The 23,797-nt window shown below is 46.6% G+C and overlaps 1 protein-coding gene across 16 annotated transcripts in view; it reads right to left on the bottom strand.

Moving 5' to 3' along the window:
- The window catches only part of RALGPS1 (Ral GEF with PH domain and SH3 binding motif 1), a 313,342-nt gene that overhangs the window by 135,046 nt on the left and 154,499 nt on the right, over window positions 1–23,797 (bottom strand). For all 16 annotated transcript variants that reach the window (XM_086684052.1, XM_086684056.1, XM_086684055.1 and 13 more), the window contains one exon: window positions 13,471–13,597. In XM_086684052.1, coding sequence (XP_086540178.1) covers window positions 13,471–13,597 — 127 coding nt within the window. The remainder of the gene's footprint in view (window positions 1–13,470; window positions 13,598–23,797) is intronic.

Raw genomic sequence — 23,797 nt, 5'->3', positions numbered from 1 at the left:
GTTGTGGGGGCCAGTGACAGTGCTGACCGTGGGCCCTCCCCCACCCCAGGCCTCCAGGCCTCTGGTCCAGGCGTTAGGGAGTCCAGACCTCTGGTTACTGCACCACACTGTGTGCAGTGACCGGATGGTTAAAGCAGACTCGGCTTCTTCATGCCGAACGCCAGAAAGACGAAGGGGACGAAGGGGCTTGCTAAGTCTCCAGCCATCTGCCGGGAAAAGAGCTAGTCCACAGGGTAAGTTGGAAAGGACACGGGGGAAAAAATTAAGTTGGTTTCTTCTTACACCTGACTGAGTCCAGCTCATTTAATAAGCTGGTTACATAAGGACACGAGGTATCTCCCAGAGTCCATGAGCAGGGACGCAGCTGGGCCTCACGAGGGCCAGGAACCAGAAATGGCCTGGAAAGCCTTCAAGAGGCAAGGCAGCAGCTCTCCCAGCCTCCCCCACCCCCCCTTCTTTTCCCTTTCCCTTGCGCGCAGGTCTCTCTGTTTCTCATTGTGCGTCCATCTGCTTTTCCCAGCACGGAATTCCTGAGCTCACATGTTCTGCTGGTCTCGGTGCCAGCAGAGACTGACGAGCACCCTCCCTTCCAGTGCAGACTCCCAGCCCGCTGGGGCCGGGTGTCCACCTCAAATCGATCAGCTCTGGCTGGAATGAACACTGCCGCCGGAGTTCAATGCTGTGGGGGCAGTTGGGGGGGGGGGGTTCTCAGGTTCCCAGAGAAGGAGGGGTCTCAGCCTGGATCTATATCCAAAAAGGTGTCTACACTGTACTTCAGCTGCTGTTAATTCCCCTCCCCTCCAGAGACTGTATTTTGCCAGCTGGGTGGATTCTGTCCCACTAGCCATTAGATGGTGTCTGCTCCTCAGTCCCTCCCCCTGCCCACTCCTGCTCTACCCGACAAAGCATATGCAAACCTTCCAGGCCCTGCTGGGTCACTAAACGTGACACCTGGCTGTGCCCAGATGCGGCTCTTCCTGCCCTTCCTGGGTTTGCTGACTTTCTCAACAGTCTCTGTGGATACAGGAGGCAAGGAGGTCCCCACTGCTGGAGTCCTCCTGCAGGGTTTTGCTCTGGATTACACTCATGCCATCTGCCATCTACGGGGTGCTTTCTGTGTACCAGGCACCATGTATGTCTCTTTAAATCTCATAACAGGGGGCACCTGGGTGGCTCAGTCAGTTAAGCATCCAACTCTTGACCTTGGTTCAGGGCACGATCTCACGTTTTCGTGGGTTCAAGCCCTGCGTTGGGCTCTGTGCTGAGCCTGCTTGGGATTCTCTCTCTCTCTCTCTCTCTCTTTCTCTCTCTCAAAATAAATAAATGAACTTTAAAAAATAAATAAATAAATCTCATAACACACCTATGAGGTGGCTCCTCTAATTGCACTCCCTTTATCTAACAGACATCAAGGCTCAGAGATGCGAGTGACCCACCCAACAACATGCAGCCTGAGCCTCTCAGGATTTGCACTCCTGCTTCTGCAGCATTACATCACAACCCACAAGGGCAAAATGAAACAACCAATGCCCTTGTCTCATCCCGTCATCGCCCCCCAAACACCTGAGAATCCTGGCGGCCTCCCACCCACAGCAGCAGTTATGTGAGCTAGCCAGCCAGCCTGTCTGTGCAGAAGTAACTGGACGGACAACAGGTCCCCCAATGTCAGGAAGCCAGTCCAGGGCTCTTTGCCTGAGTTATCTCAGAGCAGTGGGCCCAGCGTCTTGGGGCTTCCAACCCTGTGCCAGGGCTGAAAGCTGCGCCCGCCCTTCTTGCTTCCGCTTGTCCTCCAACTGACAGACTCAGCCCCAACCTCTGGCAGTCACGGTGTTAACCTGTGGCTGCTCTGGCTGTCACTTGTGCACAAATCCTACCTGGTCCGAGCCCTGGGCCACACCATCTGGTAGCTGGGTCCCCGTTATGGTGGCTCATCTCCCATGTCCATGCCTTCAGGCCTGGGGCTTCCTTACCTAATCTCTCGCAGATCCAGAGTCAAGCTCGACCCAGGCCTATCTGAGATTCTGCCATTGTGGACACAAGGCCTTGGTACCAACCATCACCCAGACATTCAAGTACCCCCATCTCTCCTGAGGTAGGGCAGCCTGGGTCAGCTCAGCCCACACATGAGAACACAGACACAGATAATCACTCCCATCTGTGCAGCTTTCCCAAAGCACTTCCACATGTGGTAGCTCCCAGGTGGGCGGGCCATCCGGCTGTCCCATCCCCTGCTCACCCCTGGTCATGATAAACCTGGCTCTATGGGCTGGCCAAGGGGCACTCCCTTCCCCTGTTTCAGCATGTGCACCCTCCTCAAGCTGAGGGACATCTCCTAAGAGAAAGAGAGAGGTCCTGGGGCAGGGTGGACAGGTCACGTTTGCCCTGACCGTTAGAGAGCGAGCAGTGGTCCAGAGCCTGGAAGGGTAGCTAATGTAAAAGGCACGGAATCAGGTCTCTCTGGAGCCATGTGTTGACAGAGGCCAACACCCTGGTCATCTCAGAAAGGGAAAAGAATAAGGAGCAGCGCAAAGCCTTGGAGCCCAGAATGCCGACCAAGCCCCAAGCAAGTGTATGGGCAAGGATTTCTGTCAGCCTCCTCTCCGTGGGGACCCAACAGCCAGGCAGTCTTTCTTCACTGATCAGGGCAATGCAGGGCCATGCTGGGGACACAGGAGAAGGATTAAGGGCAGACATAGATGTTGAGGATGCAGAGGCAGGAGCGGAGGGCAGCTGAGCTGCTGGGTGGGAGGCAAGGCCTGGCTGCCTAACTGCGGGCCCAGGAGAGCCCAAGGAGCATGTGTTTGAAGCAGGAAGGCAGCTTCTCTGCCAAGAGCACAAAGGATTGGCAGGTAGAGAAACGTGTATTAAACCAAGATGCCAGGGGCGCATGGGTGGCTCAGTTGGTTGAGTGTCCAACTTCAGCTCAGGTCATGATCTCATGGTCCGTGAATTTGAGCCCCGCACTGGGCTCTGTGCTGATGGCTCAGAGCCTGGCGCCCGCTTCGGATTCTGTGTCTCCCTTTCTCTCTGTCCCTCCCCGGCTCACACTCTGTCTCTCTCAAAAATTAATTAATTAATTAATTAAATTAAAACAACAAAAACCAAAATGCCATCTCTTACCCGACAGTCTCTCATAAATAAAAAGGGGTCGGTGGGCCCTAGTGGTTGGTGGTGAGCGTGGGGTCGACTGTAACCGCCACCTTTCAACGGCATTCCCAAAGTAGCTACTGGAGATAAAGTCACAAATAGTTTGTCCAGCAATCCCTCTCCTGGCACTCACTGTTCCAGAAATCCCCCACAAGTGAGGAAAGCCACAACACACTTTCCATCGAAGGGAGGGAACAGAAGCCATCCACCTGCTCCTCAGCAGGCACACGGCTGCACAAACCAGCAGGCGGCCAGGCACTACTCAGCAAACCACCCAAGTGCCCACCACGGGCGCCAAACAAAATGTCTAAAATGTCCCCATTTTGGTTAAAAGGCATACTATTACTTGCATCCCCTGCGCCCCACACACATGCACATACATCAGTGTGTGGAGAACAAAACATCCGGAAGGATACGCACCGACTGTTAATTGTGGCTGCTTCTGGAAAGTAGGCGAGGAAGAAGGGGATTTTCGCTTCTTACTTCACAGACTTCCTTTTAGTGTTCATTTCATGAGTTTTACAACAAACAGGGTGTTGCTTTCGTAATCAAAACAGTTTTTAAGAGAATGGGTGGACACTGAATTCACCCTGGAGCACAGCTTTCTGGGGGGCACACAGAATGGAAATCTTCCAGTTTCCTAAGCAGGCATTCGTGGACCTCCAAAGGCCTGGACATGTTACCTTCTAACGCCCAACATACACTTGATTAGGGAACCACAGCCTTTCTGAGGGTAACTTCTGAGGCCCTTCTCAGGCACCCTCTTCCTTACAGGGCTGTAAGAATTCATTACCTCTTAAAGTGGCAACCCCCGCCCCCCCTTGTCCTATAGGATTTCCTCCCGTGAATATTAGCTTCTGAGAGGGACCCAGCACTTCCTGCTGCCCTGGAGATCGATCTTACTGTCTATTGTGTGCTCAGCTTTACAGCTGAGGCAAGAAAGTAATGAACGTGGGGTAGTGATCAAGTTTGTGTGATGTGCTAGCTATCCACTGCTGTGTGATAGATTTGGCCCCAAAACACAGCAGCTTACTTACTTATTACTTTGCAGTTTCTGTGGGTCAGGAATTTGAGTGTATCTCAGCTGGGTGCCTCTGGCTCAAGCAGTCTCAAGTGATGCAGTCAAGCCACGGGCGGAGGCGGTGGTCTCATCTGAAGGCTCCACTGAGGTGGCCTCTGTTTCCAAACTCATTCATGCGGTGGCCAGCAGGCCTCAATCCCTTGGCTCAGGGGACTCTCCACAGGACTGCCGAATGCAGCTGGATTCCCTCAGAATCCAAGAGCCAGGAAGAGAGAACAAGCCTCCCACAAAGAAGGCTTAGTCCTTGAATAATCTGATCTCAGAATGGATGTCCCATTAGTTCTGTCATATTCTGTTTGTCAGGAACAAGTCAGTGCGTTCTGCCCGTGCTCAAGGGGAAGGGATGGCACAAGAACAGGGATACTGGGGAGCAGGGAGCACTGGGGCCATCTTACAAGCCACCAACCACTCGGAATCCTTCAGATTCTCCATTCCAATTATCTTAACTCTCCCTTTCCAAACCAGTGCAAGGAGGACATCCACGGTGCCAGGTTAGTCCTGAGGATGGGGAAACTCACTAGCCCTTCCTCCAACCCAAGCCCCCAACCTTTGTCCTCCTCGGGGCTAGCTGGCCCGGGGTCGGGGGGGCCCTCAGTCCCCCATCTCAAGCCCTCGCTACACAAAGGAGAGTCCCCAGAGACATTCTTTCTCAGTCCGCTGTCCAGGTTTCCCCAGAAGGTAAAGACCTTTTACAGGGAAATACGGCATATTCTGAGGTTCGTGGTTGGGCACTGGGTCAGACGTGGCTTGGGCACTGCTATCACCAGTCCGAGGTGGCACCCCTAAGTGGTGAGACCTTTCACATGAGTCCTGTTCGGCTTCTGCAGCTGTGAAATAAGTTAAAAATAGTGCCTCTCTCAGAGGAAAGAGCGTCACGTCAGGAGGATGAAGTGAGATCATGCTCATAAAGTGCTCAGTGCAGTGCCAGTCACATGTGAGAGAATAACCAAGAGTTGTCATGATCACAACCATGAGCTTCAAATTAGAAACCCAGAGACCAAAAGGCAAAGCAGAACAGCCATCCTGAGGAGTACGCGGATTCCTGCTATGAAAACACACTTTCTCGGACACAAAATGGGCTCCGCCCTTACCTCCTCCTTTTGGGGATCAGACAAAACTTCCTGACGCAGAGAAATGCTGACTCCAAGTCTTCCCTGTGCCCCAGAAGGGACAAAGGTGACAAGGTGCTTAGCTGTGGGCAGCAGAGCAAACGCCACGCCCCCCCCCCACGTGTTTTCCTCCCGCACCGCTTCTCTCCAGGGAGACAGAGGTGTTAGACAGAGGGTGCGCGAGTTCGGGCTGAGTGGAACCCCAGCCAGAGCGTGCGATGTTGAGTCGCACTTGGTCTCCGCCCGGCATATGACATTGGCTAAGTCATAGGTCAAACTGTGGCTTTCCTCACTCACAAAATGGGGGTTTTAATAACACCCACTGGCTTTTTGTAAAAATGGAACCCGACTGTGAAGTCCCAGAGAAATGTGAATTTTAAGGTAACAAATTCATAGACTGCAAAAGTAAAGGCAAATTTCTCTTCTGGAAGGGAGAGATTTAAGACAATGTGCAGCTCACCGCTCTACAAAATAACGGAAAAGGTTTCCTTCGTTTGGGATGGAGTTACCTTTGTGATTATTCTGTTGACTGAGAAGCCTGTTGGAGACGGGTCAGAGGGCAGCAGCTTATCCCCACTCGCTGGGCCCCCCAGGGGGTGGATGCCTCCATCTGAGGAAGGGGAAACTTGATCAAAGGCTCTCCTCGGCTAGGAATGGGAGGGCAACGGGTCGGCCCTGCCGCGTGTGGCTGTCTAAGAGGAGAAAGGGCATGGTCCAGGGGCTCCGGGAGCAGGCATTTCAGAATGCAGGCTCAAGCTTTTCTCTGTGGCACTGGCATCCCTGGATCCGTCCCGAACTGTGCTCCCTGGGGGAGGAAGGAGGAGCCTGGCTCCACACAGGTCCAGCTGCAGGGACTGGGTAGGAAAGGCAGAGATGCCGGAGGGAGGGATCAGGGGTTTGGAGCCAAGCAGCCAGCTGAGGCACCATGCAACAACCAGGATGGATCTGTGGAACAAGTGAGTATTCCTTGGGGATCCTTGGAAACACGTGGGGTGGGGAACTGAAAACAAAAAAGTCTGGATTTCCTGCCTGCGGAATGGAAATTTTTCAGTTGGGCATTAAAGGAAAGGACTACCCTTAGTGCTGGCAAACCTGGGGACAGCCGGATAAAAATGTGGTCACCCTGAACTGGGAGCTGGCAGACTTGGTCCCGGGGTGGCGGTGGCCACTCTGACCCATGTTCGAGGAAGCAGAAGTGCTAGTGGCATCAGTCGGCCCAAATCCACCTGCCCTGTGTGGGTAGACTGAGAGAAGCATGGTGCTGGCCCTTCCGTCTCTGCTGTAAGGGGGCCACAACTCAAATGTTCACGCTGATTCGCAACGTCAAAGCACAGGGAAATGCCATGTGTCTCCATCGGGTGTAAGGGACAGGCTCACTGACAACTGTCTCATGTCTTTCCAAGGCTCTGCTCTAAAAGGAACTGTTTTTAAAAGGCCTTCCCTCCCCCTCTAGCAATTTCTCACATACAGTGATGCACCATGGGCTTCTTCATGCTCCCTTCTCTGGTCTTCCTTCCTCTAGCCTGGCCTCCTCGAAGCTACTCACACGCTGTAGGCAAGGCGGAGTGTGTCCAGTGCCAATCCAATCTGGCCAGGCCCTTGCCTCAAGCCCTCCGTGGCTCCCTACTGCTCTTAGGGGGATCGGGGCCTGAGCTCCCCACTCACGGTGTCCGGGCCCCAGGCCATCTCACCCCTCCCTTCCACTCCAGCTGCTTCTCACAACACCCTCCACCTCATTCTCTACTCTCCAGCCAGTTTTTCCAACAAACATGTTTTTCCCCACTCCAGGGCTCTTGCACAAGCTGTTGTCTTTGTCTGGCATGCTCACCTCCCACCTCTTCACTTAGCTTATTCATTCTTTAGGGCTTCCCTCCAGAAAGCCCTCCCTGGCCCCCCACACTGGAGTGGGGCCCCCTCTATAGATGCTCCTTTGCCTTTCCCTTCATGGTGCTCAGCTCACTTTCAGTTTCCGGTTCACTCCTGCCGGTCAGGTCTGGGCTGTGGGTGCCACCAGAGCAGAAAGGGTATCTGTCTCGTCCACCACCACCCATCATTCGCTGGTGGGCACCGAGAACACACCATCTAGCGGAGGGCTGGCACATGCTGCCCTCAGGCTCCAAGTGCAAGCCCCTCACTCCCTGTGCTGTTCTGGGGGCTTTGGGACACAGTGTAAGTGCTTCTTTCTGAGAGTCCTTTTAGATACCCCACAGGTTAGGTCTCTTTTACGCTTGGAAACAACTTGCCTTTATTTTAAACGTCAGAGTCCATATTTGAAAACAAAGCCTTGCTTTATTTATGGAAGGGTTTGCTTGTCTGAAGGAATTCCTTAGGTTCTAGAAATTCCCTTCACATATCAGAGGCCAAAATCCATCTCCTATTTTCAGATAAAAACTGGGTAAATTTACCAAGAATGTCTAAATGTTCTCTCACAATTCAGAACTGTCAGAGTGCCTAATTTTTGTTCCTTGAGAGATCACAGTCTTCCAGACTGCCTATGGTTACCTTTGGAATCAGTTCTAAACCTTTGAAAATCCACTGCACTCTTAATTTCATGTAGCTATTTCCTGGAGGGAATTATAGGTAGTGAAAACCAAACACCCTCTGAGTCAGTAGAGCTGTTTAGAAATAAACGGTGCAGGCCATTCTTTAGTCCGACCTGGGTGTTAACAAGGAGTTGCTATCAGACAAATTTAAGCTGCAAATAATTGACCTAATTCTCACCACTCTTTTTTTTTTTTTTTTTTTAATGTTTATTTTTGAGACAGAGGGAGCCAGAGTGTGAGTGGGGGAGGGTCAGAGAGAGAGGGAGACACAGAATCCGAAGCAGGCTCCAGGCTCCGAGCTGTCAGCCCAGAGTCTGACTCAGGGCTTGAACCCACCAACTGCGAGATCGTGACCTGAGCCGAAGTCGGACGCTTAACCGACTGAGCCACCCAGGCGCCCCTCACCATTCTTTTTACGCTTTGAAGTAACTGGGAGGAAACTTTTTGAGACAGTCTTACTTTTAAAATGTAGCAAGTTTTTCCCTCAGTGTTTTTTAAATTATGCTTCACGAGATACAGTGAGCCAAAGTGCGGCCAACTGGCCCTAAAATTTGCATGAGAAGGAGCTGGAATACACACGCACACAGTAACAACTGCTACGTGCGGGTACAAGCAGACGGTCCCGAATAATCCCAGGAAACCAGTTGCCATAGAACCTTCCACACAGGTTCAAAAGAATTGTTATAAAAATAAACCCCATACCTGCCATTAGAGGCAAATATCTGCCGAAGCAGCATTCGAGGTCTCCAGCAATGGAGGCAACAAAGCAGCAAGAAATATCCGGGGCTGACCTGAAGTCCGTCCCAGAGAATAACTCCCTCCCCCCAAGGGAAAGACCTACAGTGAGGACTTTGCCAAGGGAAAAAGAAATGGTTTCAGACATTTTTTCCTATATTGTACTTTCCAGGAATTATGTAACTATTCCTCCTTCGATAAACAAATCCAGCCCCGGGACAGGTTGGGTTTCCAAGAGGGACGAGCACTGAAACCACAACCTGGCTGTGGGCAGGGTCTGTCCACGGTGACCAGATGGGCAGGTAGGGCCCGACTGCCCTTAGGGCGACGAGCCCACTGAGCCTCAGAAGGGGAATCTTGCTTCATTCTCTTTAACGGAACCATGGTGTCCCCTGTGGTAAACCCGCGTGTGCCATCCTGAGAACAGAAAGCACATTGGTGTCGCCTCCTGGTCTCTCCCTCTCGCTCGTATATATGTCAGGAGTCATTCTGATAGAGCATGAGAAATGCAGCCCGACTGGCTGCGGGGAGAGGGAAGCGGCCGTCAGGCAGGAAGGGCAGGAGCGAGGCAGAGGCTGGGCTCTCGGGGGCAGAGGCAGGAGGGTGGTGCAGCACCAAGGCCTCCCTCCAGAGAGGCACTCACCTCACTCCACAAGAGGCAGCCGAGATGAGGCCATGCAGGACAAGGAGGGCCACGGCTCCAGAAACTGAGGGCCGACACAGGCAGTGTGTCCACCGCAAGGGCGGACCTGTCCTGCAGCCTGACAAGAGTCATCGGGTGGCACACGAGGGACCTCTGGCCAGTGGCCCGAGGAGGTGACTCATACGCTCAGTCTGATTATAAAGGACAGGGGATCAGAAAGGGGAGACGGTATCGGTGCAGTTTGCCCTCAGAAGCCCAAGACAGCACCGCAGTGAGGTCCAAGAACAGAGAGTGCCGCAAGAAAGATTCAAGATAATTCATCCTACTTCATACGGTGTCTGGTGGAGGCCACCCACAAGTCATAAATAGCAGAGGACACACATGTGGCAACTGTAAGGGTAGAGCAGGAAAACAATGACCTGGGCAGTGGACGTGGGGAGTCAGGAGAGGGCAGTGTCACAGCCTAGGGCTTACGGCCAGACCACGGGGGCCAAGTCCTGGCTCTGCCACTCTCTAGTTATGTGACCCTAGGCGACCTCTCAGTGCCTGCTTATTCACCGGGCCACTGCGAGTGTTCACTGAGATCAGGCCATCAGCAAAATGCCTAGCAGAGTGCCAGACACACAGACAGCAGGCAATAAGCAGCAGCTCTCATGACCACTCTCCGGAGTAGACAAGAAGCCGTCCTTAACAATCCAGGAGCATCTCTGCTAGTTGAACCAGTGGGCCTGCGCTAGACAACCCTCACCCTCAGACTATCAATTTCATCCCTCTGTTGATCAGCCTCGGGCAAAGCGGCAACAGGTTTGTGAGCTGCGCATATCCACACACCCTCCTCCCTCTGAGATAGTGACTGGCAAGTCAAGTGGAAAGACACTGTGGTTTACAGTAAGCCGTAAGAGGAGAGCAAGGAAAGAATGAGAAAGCACGGAATGATGTTCAATTCAATAATATGGCATGAAGACTAAACAAATGTCAGTGAGTGAAAGGCAAGGTCTCTCATCCTGGGTCCAACTAAGTGCAGTTCTCAAGGAACACACCTAGAACAAAGCAATCTAAGATATTCACACCCAAAATACGGTCACAGGTTTATAAAATGAACGCAAATAAAAAATAAAACAGATTTCACAGAATTAATGTCAGACAAAGAAGTAAAAGCAAATAACAAATAGAATCAAGATCACTTTGTATGGGACGCTTCACCATGAATTTGTAACTGTTACAAACTTCTATATACTAAATAACGTAAGGCAGAAGCTATTAGAAATGCAAGGGGAGTCCCACATATATTTCTGTCCTTGATAGACCAAGTTCTCACAAATTAGTAATTTAAATAATATAATGTAATAATGGGAGTAATTTGAGAGATTACAGCTTCTTTTCTAGCAGTCGTGAAAGATTTACAAAAACCGATCTTATATTAAGCCACAAGACAAATCTCAAACATTTTTTAAAACCTAGGAAGCATATCTGCCACATAGTCTAAACCAATGTAAAATAATTAGGGGGAAGACTTGTGGGGCACCTGGGTGGCTCAGTCGGTTAAGCATCCAACTTCGGCTCAGGTCGAGGTTCCGTAAATTCAAGCCCTGCATTGTGCTCTCTTCTGTTAGCACACAGCCCACTTTGGACCCTGTCTCCCTCTCTCTCTGCCCCTCCTCAACTTGTGTGCACGTGCACATTCTCTCTCTCAAAAATATTTTACAAAATAGTAATATTAAAGGGAAGATTTGTGATTTTAAAATCCAAAGCTGTTCACAGCAGTACGATACATGATGGCCCAAAAGTGAAACAGCCCAAATGCCCATCAAATAAAAAAATAAAATGTGGCATATCCATACAGTGGAATATCATTCGACAACACGAAGGAATGAGACACCATCAATTGTGCTCCAACATGAATGAACCTTGAAAACCTGATACTAAAGAGAAAAACTCCAGTCATAAAAGACCACATACTGTACAATTAAATTTCTATGAAATGTCCAGAATAAGCAAATCTGTGGAGACGGAAAGTAGATTGATGGCTGCCAAGGGCTGGGGGGGTGAGGCCAGAAGAGAGTTGGCCAGAAGGAAAAGGAGGTGACCACTAACAGTGCAGGGTTTCTCTTTAGGGTGATGAAAATGTTTCAAAATTGTGTTGATGGCCGCACAACTCTGTAAATAGACTACAAACCACTGACCCGCACATTTTAAATGGGTGGGACATAAATTACATCTCAATAAAGCCATTTGAAAACAAAAACAGAAAACTCAAGCCCTTAAAAGTTAAAAAACCACTACTTTAATACTTGGGTAAAAGAAAAACTGAAACTATAATCACAGATTTAAAAAAAAATATATCACTGAGAACCCTATAACAAAGCAGGTAACAGCAATCAGAGTGAACTGTTCTCTATTTTAATTGTTTTCCTTAACTGTTTCCTTAAAATTGTCTTCCAAATTAAAGTGCTGAGAGCAGTATTTATACAAATGAGCTACTAATTCAACCAAAGTAGTTAAAAGAAATAACAAAACAACGTAAGGAAAACAGGAGAAACGAACTATCAGAGACTAAAGCAGAAATTCCACATTTCATCAAATTTAGGACGTCATTATAACTGTTTACCAATAAACGATATTGCAATGCTTTATTTGCCGTCACTTGAAAGATACATCCCAACTTCAGAGTTGTTAAGATGTGGAGAGAAAGATCACATGCTAGACTGACAGCAGATAGTAAACTAGGAAGCAGAAAGATAATGTGGCCGATACATACAAAGTCGAATTCTGTGGACAGACCAACAGACATACCTCTGGCACAGCAAATTAAAAAAAGAAAGAGAAAACAAAAATGCAAACTGTCAGGAATGCAAAGCAAATACAAGCATTCGTATACTGAAGGCTCAAAGTTACAGGAGAATATTGCATAAAACTATGTGGTCAAAGAAAATTAAATGAGGAAAAAAAACTCTACGCAAATAATTTTGGAAACTTGGGTCAAGTGGACAATTTTCTACTAAAATTAAGTTTCCCAACTTGGCTTGAAAAGAATTAGAAAACAATGATCATGGAAGACACTTACAAGGTGTCAGACATGTATCTCCAGAAAATTACACTAGAGCTCTGAAAATATTAGGGAGACAATTCTATGAAATCTTAAATTTCCTTGTTGATAATACTATTTTTAGGTTATAAAAAGATAGAAGTGGGTTTTTTTCCAGAAAATTAGCATAACCATGAAACCCAAACTGTAAAAAGTACTTTTTACCTATCAAACTGGCAAAGATAAAAAACTGAGAGAGAAAGGAAAAGAAAAAAACCCGTGCACATGAAAATACACATTATTTGTGCATATGGGAAAACAGGACATTTTATCCCCTTGCCATGAAAGTATAAGTTGCCACAGCCTCTATGGAGAGCGTTTCGAAAACATACATAAAAAGGCAAATTTCTGCAAACATTTTGACCCAATAATCGCACTTATAAGAATTTATTGTAAGGGAATAATCATAACTATATATGAGGTTTTTGCAACAAGGGTGTTGACTGCAACATTTTAACAACAAAAACGGAGGAGCAGTCGAAAGGTCCATGTCAGAAAGCAAATTCGAGCCCGACAAACCCATCCGACAGGACTGAGACACAATATAGAAATGCAAGTAATAACATTAAATGTTCACTGTAAACATGGATTTTTATACGCACCCAAACAAATGAAAGCGTATGATGGAAAACAGTGATCACATCTACATGGGATAACAAATGATATTAATTTTCTTCTCCTCCTGATTCTTTACAATGAGCATTTGTCATTTTCTAATCAGAGAAATCCATAATCATTATAATTTTGTTGATACAAATCTTATAAAATACGTTAATAATGCCCAGAGAAACCAGAACAGAAGAGTTTTGGCCTGAGCTCCCCTAGTTCAAGAGAATGTGGATGAACCTGAAAGTCTCATGACCCTTCTGGGCTGGAGGCTGGGGAGGTTTGTGATTCACAGGTTACTTTATGTAAGAAGCAGAATATCCCTTGTTTCAAGGCTCTCAGCGAGGTTCCCATCCTTGGGAAGTATCAACACCCTCTTCCAATCTGAGGAGCTAACCAATTACCTCTTTATCCACGGCCCACACTTCTTCCGGAAACTTATCAACTAGAAACTGTAAAAACATCTTACTTGGCACTGAACAGATTTCTTAATAAATAATAAAGCCAATTCAGACTCCTACCTAGATAGGGAATACTTGGAACCATCTTCAGGCTTCGGATATATTCCCGGGTCCGCTTGTAATTATCTTCTTTAGACATCAGGTAGTCCAGTTTCTCAAAGGTTGTCTTGTCTTTTCGATTCAAAAGCTGGAGTGGAAAGAAAACAGAGAGTCTGAGACAGAAGAGAAATAAACCAGAAGAAGCTAAGGAAAAAGGATAACTGTGCACAAAGACTGAAGGAAGCGTCCTTCTGCAGTATGCCAAATCCTGGACACCACTGAAGATTTCAAGAAGCTGTCGTGTGCAGAGATGGGAAGTTTCATGGCTTCAATTTTGTCATTTTTCACCAAATCTCACACTTGGAAGATATCCTCCAAAGCTACCTAGTCCACTGTTCTAAATGATGCCAGAGTGCCCTGCACAGTACCTGCCTCCAAGGGTGCACAGACCCTATGACAGAAGGAGCTCACAAAGTAAAGCAGATTAGAGACAAGAAGTCACTTAGAGTTACTGCACCGCTATATCAGGTCTCCCCCTGGGTCCACAGCCTTCTGCTCCTTCCTCAACATCGTCACCACTGCTGAAGGTCCCAGGAAATTTGACATGGTCCACTCGTATGCTGTGCCCACAGCCAGTCTGCCTCTCTAATCGGGCTATCCCTGATTCCCTGGAGTTTATGGTTGTGTTATATTTATACTGGGTACAGTATTTTAATCAAAAGAAGCCAAACTCCTCTTCCATATGCAGTCATCTTAGCAAAGACAGGATGAGAAGGTAGCCACAGGGACATAAAAGATCCTTTATGACTGAGATCTCTGGTATGTAAAGTTTGGTCACCAGGTGACCAAGGACGGTCATTGTGTGTAAGGAGCCTTCTTAGAAGGAAGGAATAGAAATCTGAACCCCTGGTTTTCCAGACTTGATACTAAGGACTCATATTGCAGTTGTCCTGCAAATCCCAGGTAAAGACTCAGTGCCAGAAAATGGCAATAAGGCTCCTTAAAACGGCTTTGAGGAAAGGAGTCTAGGCTGGGAGACCTGGCTTCGCAGGAGGATTCAGGGGGACAGTCACTCAAAGAGTACTGGCTTTGGCACAGCATGTGGCTGTGGGAGCATGTTGGGAGCTCTCCCAAGTTTGGCTTCCAGAAGCCAGGGCCTCCGGGATTGGAGATCAGTGGCTGAGGTCAGGAGTATAAATGGGGCATCTCTGGTCCAGCGTGGTTCTGAGACCCCGATGGTCTGGGCAAGAACGTGGACCGGCAGCCCAGCCATATCCATCACACTAAGAAGGGCAATGTCGAGCTGCCCCGTCACGCAGCATGGAGAAGTGGAACAGTAGCTGTCTAGCACCAGGGGAAGCAGGCCTCTTGTACCAAAGTAACCCCTTTGGGTTACTGCACAAATACAGCGCAGTTCCCAGCACCTGGGTCTGCAAATCCCCGACTCAGGCCATGACTGATGCGTCAGAGAGCCCAAGTTGCCCTGGGCAGGCTTCGCCCACTTCCTTGATCCTTGGCCTCCAGAGTCCCAGAGGATGCGGGCGTACAATAGCCCAGCTAAGCAGTGACAGCTTAAGGACATTAGGGAAGAGAGGCAAAAGAATAAGCTGGAAAAAAGGTCCCAGTGTTGAAGAAGCTGGAGAATAAATAGCAAGCTTTTTTTCCCCCACTGAGAAATTCAGGACACATCAAGGTAGAGATGCTACACAGATACTAGGAACAACAGCTGCTTAACCAGCTTGCGAATTCGAGGCTGCTACTCAATATCAGATTAACAAATGGACAGGAAACAACACTCTCTCCCATTTGCTTTTTTGTACAACACCATGATATACAACTCATCTGATCTTTACAAAGCCCAACGACAAAGATGGAGCCAGAACCAGCAGGTTCAACATCACAAAGATGAAGTGACTTATCTGAGAATCTATGGGGAACGCGATTCAACAGAGGAGAGGGTGCAACGTGTTAAGTAACTAGAGACCAAGAACCCAGACAAATAATAAATAATGGGCAAGGGAAGTGTTAAGGAAAGCTCTGCGTAGAGAGGAGCATTTGAAATGAACATTTAAGAAGGAGAAATCACTACAGAACAATATATACCCAGATCAGAACAGATCCTTTAGTTGTGAACTGCCCCATTGTAAAGTTGAGCCGATTCCTTACTCCGCTGGCCAGAAGGTCATTTCTTTACTAATGCAGCCTAGAACCTCACTGAGTGCTTTGGCAATCACCCATGTTCATCGAGCAGTCAAACAAATCCCTGTTATCCTCACACACTGCAGCTGAGCCGTGCTGGCATTCAATGCTTACACCACTGGTTCTCTGGACCCAGCTGGGAAACTGCCCACATCCCCTGCCACGTCCAGTCTACCCGCCTAGCCTGTCAAGTGCCTCTATGCAAGATACAGACTGTCATCTGTGCCTTGAGCGATGGATATGACCATGCCAATATGAGGTTAGAGGCCTGGGAGATGTGCTTAAAAATCACCCTGCACATTCACTTCAAACCAACAACTGGGGTTCTTTAGCAGAGTGAGACAACCAAAGGCAGCCACATTTGCATGCTCCCGAAATTTAAAACCAGGCTCCTCCAGGTCACACTTCCCTCCGTTAACCTTGTCTCTATACACATACTTCCCATCTACACCCTCACTGCCCCCCCCCCCCCCCACATATACATACTCACATACACATACAGAAGGGCTGGATCTGGTTAACTTCACTCATCTGCTCCACTCTGTGCCTACATAGTAAATTCAAGATGGCATCAGACTTCTGAATAGTATTGTACAGGATTCCAGAACACTCCAAACATCTATTTCCCATGCATGTATTTGAAAACTACTCGAGAACTTCCTCTAGCAAAATAAAGGAATAAACCAAGTACAAGAAGATAATGGGATACAAGAAACAGCGGATCCCATCCAGGAGCAGTAAACGGAGGTTCTGGGATGACAGATGATCAGCTAAGCCTTAAGAATGACTGGTCCGCATTATCTCAGCCCTGGAAGAGAGGTCTCCAGAGAAGAAGAAGGCTCAACAGAAAACTGGACAGGAGAGCATGTTTGTTTGGGGAGGAGAAAGATCTATATATTACACATAATAAAAAATTAAAATAAATAAAATAATTTTAAGATTTTGTATATTATATAAAAGTCTGGTGATATAAGATAATATTATATATGTTTGTTATATATAATAAAATAATCTAAAAATTATATTTTACATATATATGTGTATATATGCGCATATATACACATGTATGTAGTTGAATCTCAAACAGTGCAGGATTTAGGGAGCTGACCACCCACATGGTCAAAAATCCACGTATAGGGGCACCTGGATGGCTCCATCGGTAAAGTGTCCGACTTCGGCTCAGGTCGTGATCTCACAGTTCCTGAGTTCGAGCCCTGCGTTGGTCTCTGTGCTGACAGCTCAGAGCCTGGAGCCTGCTTCGGATTCTGTGTCTCCCTCTCTCTGCCTCTCTCTCTCTCAAAAATAAATAAAACATTAAAAGAAATTTTAAAAAAACCCACATATAACTTTGACTCCCCCAAAACTTAACTACTCATATCCTATTGTTGACCGACAACATAATTAACACATATTTTGTATATGTATTATATACTGTATTCCTACTATAAAGTAAGCTAGAGAAAGGAAAATGTTAAGAAAATCGTAAAGAAAATACATAAAAAACATCGTACTGGATTTATTAAAACAAAAATCTGTGTATAAGTGGACACGTACAGTTCAAACCCATGTTAAGAGTCCACCGTATTATATAAAATTATGGTAAAATATGCATAATAATAGTTTATATATATGTATATGTGTATGTGTCTACTAAATATACCAGCTATCTACCAGATATTATACATGTTATATAACTTTATTCACTATTATATATGTTATAATACGTATTCTATACTATAATATTATACCATAATTATATAACACTAAATACTGTATTATTATAGCATTGTATATATTATCTGGAAGATAGATGGTAGTTAGAGTAAGAATTTTTTTTTTAAGGGAATTAGAAATGCCAGGGAAACAAAAAGGTATTCCAGGAAGGCCATGTTATTCATAATTTACTACTTGAATATACAAAGAACTGTATTTACACATTCTTAATAACTAAAACACTCAATACTCCTTTAACAAAAGAAATTTAACTATAGTAACATGAGTGTTTTTGAAGAAAGAGAGAAGGTGGTTCAATAAAACTAAACCAATATCCATCATACAAAGAAGTCACCGTTATGTAAAGTGAATGGATCAAGAAACTGAAGCAAAAGTACATTGGTGGAAGTGTGACAGAAACTACCAGAAGAAACCACTCAATAACCAGAAGTGATTGCCTCTGGGGGATGAATCAAGAATGGAAGGAGCAATGAGTCCTAGTTGTTTCACTAAGCCTTTTGCAACTTAGTGATTTTTTAAAATTAATTTGTGTTTAATATGCTGAAAAAATTATTTTAAGACTTGAATTTTTTAAATATAGGGTTTATTAAAAAAATAACAGCATTTACTCATGTATGTTTTAAACTTTTATTACAACTAGAGTATAAACTAAAAACCTCATACGAATTGAGGGTCCTTGAGATTTCAGACTTTATGGCAAGCCTCAGGAAGAAACCATCAAAAAAAACATACAAGAAAATAAGGTACTTGCCTGCCTGAATCAAACATATCCTGAAAGCATTCGTGCTCAGGAAAAGGGATAAGGAAATAAGAGTTCACTAAATACAACAGGCAACTTCACTTCTAGAAAAACTGAGAAGTCGTGAGCCACCCTCAGATTTCTCCCACAATATTTATAATGCTTGGGATTCATTGTGCAATCACACGTGTCTCACTCAGCAAACAGTGAGTCCCATGAAGGCAGCAGCCACGCTGGTTGTGTTCACGCCGCCATTCCCATACCATCTGGTATGGCTGCGAACACAGAAAGCATGTTGCCTACGTATCTGTTGAATAAGAGAATGGAAAAACCAACGATGATAACTTAAAAATCCAAATCCTTGGGAAAATTTGAAAACTCCCGTAACTCTTGGGTCAAAGAAAAAAAAAATAAAAGCCAGGATTATGGACTATTAACAAACCACAAACAGTGAGAAACACCATATGTTAAGCTATGTGATGAGGCCAAAACTGTACTGAGAGGAAAATGCATGGTTTTAAATTCTTCAAATTATGCAAGTGACAATATAAATGAATTAAACACTCAACTCAAGAAGCTATGTAAATGGGGCGGGGGGAGTAAGGGAAATTGATTCACAGATAGAATTAGGAATTGATAGGTTACAAAACAAAACTAAATACCAGACCTATAGAAATGATAACTAAACCCAGGTAAACCCTCTACAAATAGGGAAAAATGAGAGAATATACAACATTAGGATTGAGAAAGGGTCTGTGACCATAGATGCAAACAATACTAAAATTACAAGGTAAAAATCAAGTCCCTGAATTTAATATTAAATAAAGTGTCAGCTGCATGGGATAAATGGGACTCATAAGCTACAGGGTCAAAAGCCAGGAAGACCACAAATCTTGGTCAAATACCTGAAGAAATAGATTGCTTTTGGAAATCTCCCTTATCACACCCTGGGAACCTATATGTGGCACTTGTATTTGACCAGTGAAGAAAACCTCCCTCTTCTGGTAAATTGTTCAAATCTGGAAGCTGTCTCCATGAAGGGAAAAAGAAAAAGTCCCTCCAAATCCTCTTTATGAGGACACTGGTATCTTGTTCCCTTGCCTTGAGAAAATAACATTTCTTGATACGTGGAAATGTTTTCCAACAGAATAACATTTCTTGATACATGGAAATGCTTTTCAACAAAGAGTCTGTTGCTCCAAATATGTTCAAACTGGCTCAGAGTTCTACTTCGATTCCAGGGTCTACTGCTGGTATGGAAAGAATTTTTAGAGCCGTGGACAATCTATGGACCGATGGACTGAACAGACTGAGTATGGAATGAGTAAGGAGTGAAACGAGGACACTCAGAAGAAGTAATTTTTACCTCTTTCGATACAAACTATCAGTTTCTGAAAAATAAGCTCCAAAGTCACGTGTCTAACGGAGGCTATTAGCAATGGAGATGCATAAGTAACATAAGGGAAAACTTTGTGACTCTGGAATTTAGGACGTGCCTGGGCTAGCTGTCTGTCCCCGATTTGTCTTTGACTAAGGCCACTGAAAACTCTGTAAAGATAGAAATTAACTTGTGGAAAACATACTCATGCCAACAATTCCTGTCCATAGAAAGACAAATTAGGTCTTGAGAAATGTCACTGATTATCACCCTGGGAATACTAATTTTGTATCCATTTAAAAATTATTTGGGGGCGCCTGGGCAGCTCAGTCAGTTAAGCATCCAACTCTTGATTTTGGCTCAGGTCATCATCTCATGTTTGTGGGGTCAAGCCCCATGTCAGGCTCTATGCTGACAGCACAGAGCCTGCTTGGGATTCTCTCTCCCTGTCTCTCTCTCTCTCTGCCCCTCCCCTGCTCACACGTGGTCATTCTCCTTCTCTCTCAAAAATAAATAAAATAAACTTTAAAAAATTACTTTGGTATTCCTTACCTAACTATGAAAGTGTAGTACTCCGGATTCTCTTTTGATAATATCTTACTGGTGGCACTATCTTCCTGGTTCTGTCACCAATTAATGAGTTAAATAAAATCTTTGGCAAGTATTCATTTTCTATCTATGTGAGTCAAGAGTTTATCTCTTAAAAAATTAGCCTTTCACGGTTTACATGCACAATTACATGCACAGTTTACATGCACAAATATATATATACATACACCACATGCATACATACATAATGTATAATCATAGAGGACAATTTTTATCATGTGTCTCCAATAATTTTGCTAATATTTTTTAATTCTGCTCATGGCAACACCGGGCAGACCTTCCCACAAAGCCCCAAAAGTAGAGCCAGAAGGTCGAGATTGGTCCCCAAATGGAAGTTTGCCAAGGGCCCATCCAGGCTGCAGAGCTGCTGTGGGTGGGTGAGGAGTCAGGCATTGAACGTGCACCCCCTTTGTCCAACCTGGTGGAGTAATGAAAAAGCCTAGCTAAAACGGGAAGGGTCAGAGACTCTATGAGAGGGCTCTACAGAGAACAAACTCCCAACATGCAAAGGAGGAATTCAGGAAGAGGCAGTCTTAGAAGTGGATCTCTAATCGGGGCGCCTGGGTGGCGCAGTCGGTTAAGCGTCCGACTTCAGCCAGGTCACGATCTCGCGGTCCGTGAGTTCGAGCCCCGCGTCAGGCTCTGGGCTGATGGCTCAGAGCCTGGAGCCTGTTTCCAATTCTGTGTCTCCCTCTCTCTCTGCCCCTCCCCCATTCATGCTCTGTCTCTCTCTGTCCCAAAAATAAATAAACGTTGAAAAAAAAAAATTTTAAAAAATAAAAAAAAAGAAGTGGATCTCTAAGAATTTCAACCAGTAGAGACAGGGCTGGAGAGGTTCCAGAGGCCAAAAAAAAAAAAAAAAAAAAAAAAAAGCATGAACAGTGGCCTGGGGGTCGAAACACTCAGGGATCCTCAAGAGAGCAGTAGTTTGGCAGAAACGTGTCAAGTGGTCAACTGTTGCTTTGGACAAGACTGGAAAGGTCTCCTATGTCTACCGCAGCATTATTCACAAAAGCCAAAATATGGGAGCAACCTAGAAGTCCATCAACAGATAAATGGATAAAGAGGATGAGGTATTTACATACAAAGGAATATTACGCGGGAACATGGATGGACCTACAGGGTGTTATACCAAGTGAAATAAATCAGACTGAGAAAGACAAATACCGTATGATTTTACTCAGAAACCAAGTGAATAAACAAAGAAACAAAAAGCTGAATCCAACCTGTAAATACAGAGAACAAATGAATGGTTGCCAGAGGGGCAGGGGTGGGGGGATGGGCAAAAGAGGTGAAGAGGAGTAGGAGATACAGGCTTCCAGTTATGGAATGAAAAAGTCACAGGAATAAAAGGCACAGCATGAGGAATATAGTCAATGATACTGTAACAGCATTGTACAGTGACAGATGGTCGCATAATACAAATTTGTTGAAACACTATGGTGTACCACCTGAAACTAATGTAACATTTTGTGGCAACTATACTCAAATAAAAAAAAATCAGTAATAATTTTAAAAAGATTGGAAAGGTAGTAGAGAGATGGCAGCTTGCCATTTGGCAAAGTATGTTTTTGACGTTTGGATGTGGTATCCATTTGGACCCCATGGACACACGACACTACTCTTCTGATACTTCACCTCAACTTGCAAACAGGGGACCAGTCAGAAGCAGCTAAGCATGAACGGCAAATACTAATAAAAGGGGAAAGAATGAGTTGACTGTGGCTGCATACGAACAGGAAATTCCTCTGGCCAACTCTTGCGTCTCTTCCGCACGTGACTGGGGGCGCGGAGTCGTGATGTTGCTGGCGGGAGATGCTCCACTGGCCGCAGCTGAAAGGTTTATGGTTTGTTTTCTGAGGTCAGGAAGTAGGTGTGAAGTAGGTATGAAACCTTTTGGTATCTGCTGTTGTTGCCAAAATGTCTCTACCATGTCCCCTGCGCTCTGGAATATGCTCACTACCTGTGAGCGTTCTTCAAGCACCACATTCCCAAACGTGAGTTTCCCCCTAAAATACCTGTCAAGATATCCCAATCCTCTCATCCCTGTCATGCATCTCCCCTCACTCTCAGGGTTCGCTGGAGTCCAGGGTCAGGAATCCAAATGATGGTTAAAAATTGGCTAACATGGGGCGCGCCTGGGTGGCTCAGTCGGTTAAGCATTGACTTTGGCTCAGGTCATGGTCTCATAGTTCATGAGTTCGAGCCCCACATTGGGCTCTCTGCTGTCAGCACAGAGCGTGCTTTGGATCCTCTGTCCTCCCCTCTCTCTGCCCCTCCCCTACTTGTGCTCTCGCGTGCTCTCTCTCAAAAATAAAACATTAAGAAAACTGGCTGACAAAGTATGCGTTCTTATAAAACTGGGGGTGGTGAGTGAATGTCCAAACGACCGATTAAAAAGAAGGGCATCAAAATGGTTATATCAGAACTTCCCGCTTTGGAGGAGTGCTGGGTGCAGAGCCCCCAACCAAGCAAGGGGTGGGGGAGTGCTAAAAACGGGCTGCCATCAGGAAAGCGAAGACACTGGAGATGTTTTGGGGCAATCACTCCAGCAGCGGTGTGAGCGGCCAGAGACACCAGAAGCAAGGAGGGCAGCCCAAAAATGCTGGTGATCTCAGGCCAGAGATAACGAGGACTGGCTCATTTGAGAACAGTCAAAATGAGCAAATAACAACAACAACAGCAACAGCAGCAGCAGCAGCAGCAGCTAAAACTCACTTAGCACTTACTATGTGCCAGACTCAGTTCCAAACAGTTTTTCATGTACATCTCATTGAATCCTTACCACAGAGGCAGGTCCAAGCCTGAGCCTGGGGATCCGGTTCAGGAGTCTATACTCAATCTGCACGGGACACTGCCCCTCACGTCTTGGCCCGGGGTCCCCACACCAATGCAGGTCATGTGTACTCGGACCCCAGAGCTGCCTGAGGTACAGGCTGGGGTGACAGTTTCCCAGAGGTGACCTTTTTCACTCGTGCTTTCTCGGGGCTCCCCCAGGCCGAACAGAGATTTTCTGATGGGTGACACTCGAGGGATCTCGGACTCCTACGGGTAGCTGAGTCCCAGCCCCCCGTGTGCATGGGGCCTGCAAGCTGGCCTCTGCTCCCAGGCACACGTGAGCTACCCTGGCGCCAGCTGCGAGGCCTACACACGGCGGTTTCCCTTCGCTGCGCTCGCTGTGCTGACTCGGAGAGCATGCTTTGTCTCCAGCACATGGTGACTTCCCTTTCTTGGCTTCTAGTTCAGCTTTGCATCTTGGGTTTTAATTTGGTTGTATTTTATCCAGCATTTATTTGTGTTTGTGTGTTTGGAGCGGGCGATCGGGAGGGCGGGGCTGATCCCCGTCAGCTCAGTCTACCATACTGCCTCAAAGTCCAAAACACAATCTGCTAAGAGAGTCTTCTGGCACTCCCTATCACTCCCGGAAACCAAAGTTTGATTTCAGACACGCCAAGTGTGAGCTGTGAAAGGAACATGCGAGCAGAGGGCTGCGTGGAGCAGGCGTGGGAACACGGGGCCAGGGCCGCAGAAGGAGGCTGAGCCTGAGTGGAGGAGACCGCCTGCACTGAGCACAGAAGTGACGGCGGTGTCCTCCGTGCCCTGAGATCCCAAGGGAGAGAGAGTTGATGGGAGGGCGGGAATCAGAGCCGGAGCCTCACAGAACACTTCCACCCAGAGGGTGAGAGGAA

The sequence above is a fragment of the Puma concolor genome, chromosome D4 (assembly GCF_028749965.1).
Source record: "Puma concolor isolate L17-30 chromosome D4, mPumCon1.1.hap2, whole genome shotgun sequence".
NCBI classification, from domain to species: Eukaryota; Metazoa; Chordata; class Mammalia; order Carnivora; family Felidae; genus Puma; species Puma concolor.
This window is presented reverse-complemented; position numbering and strand designations above follow the sequence as displayed.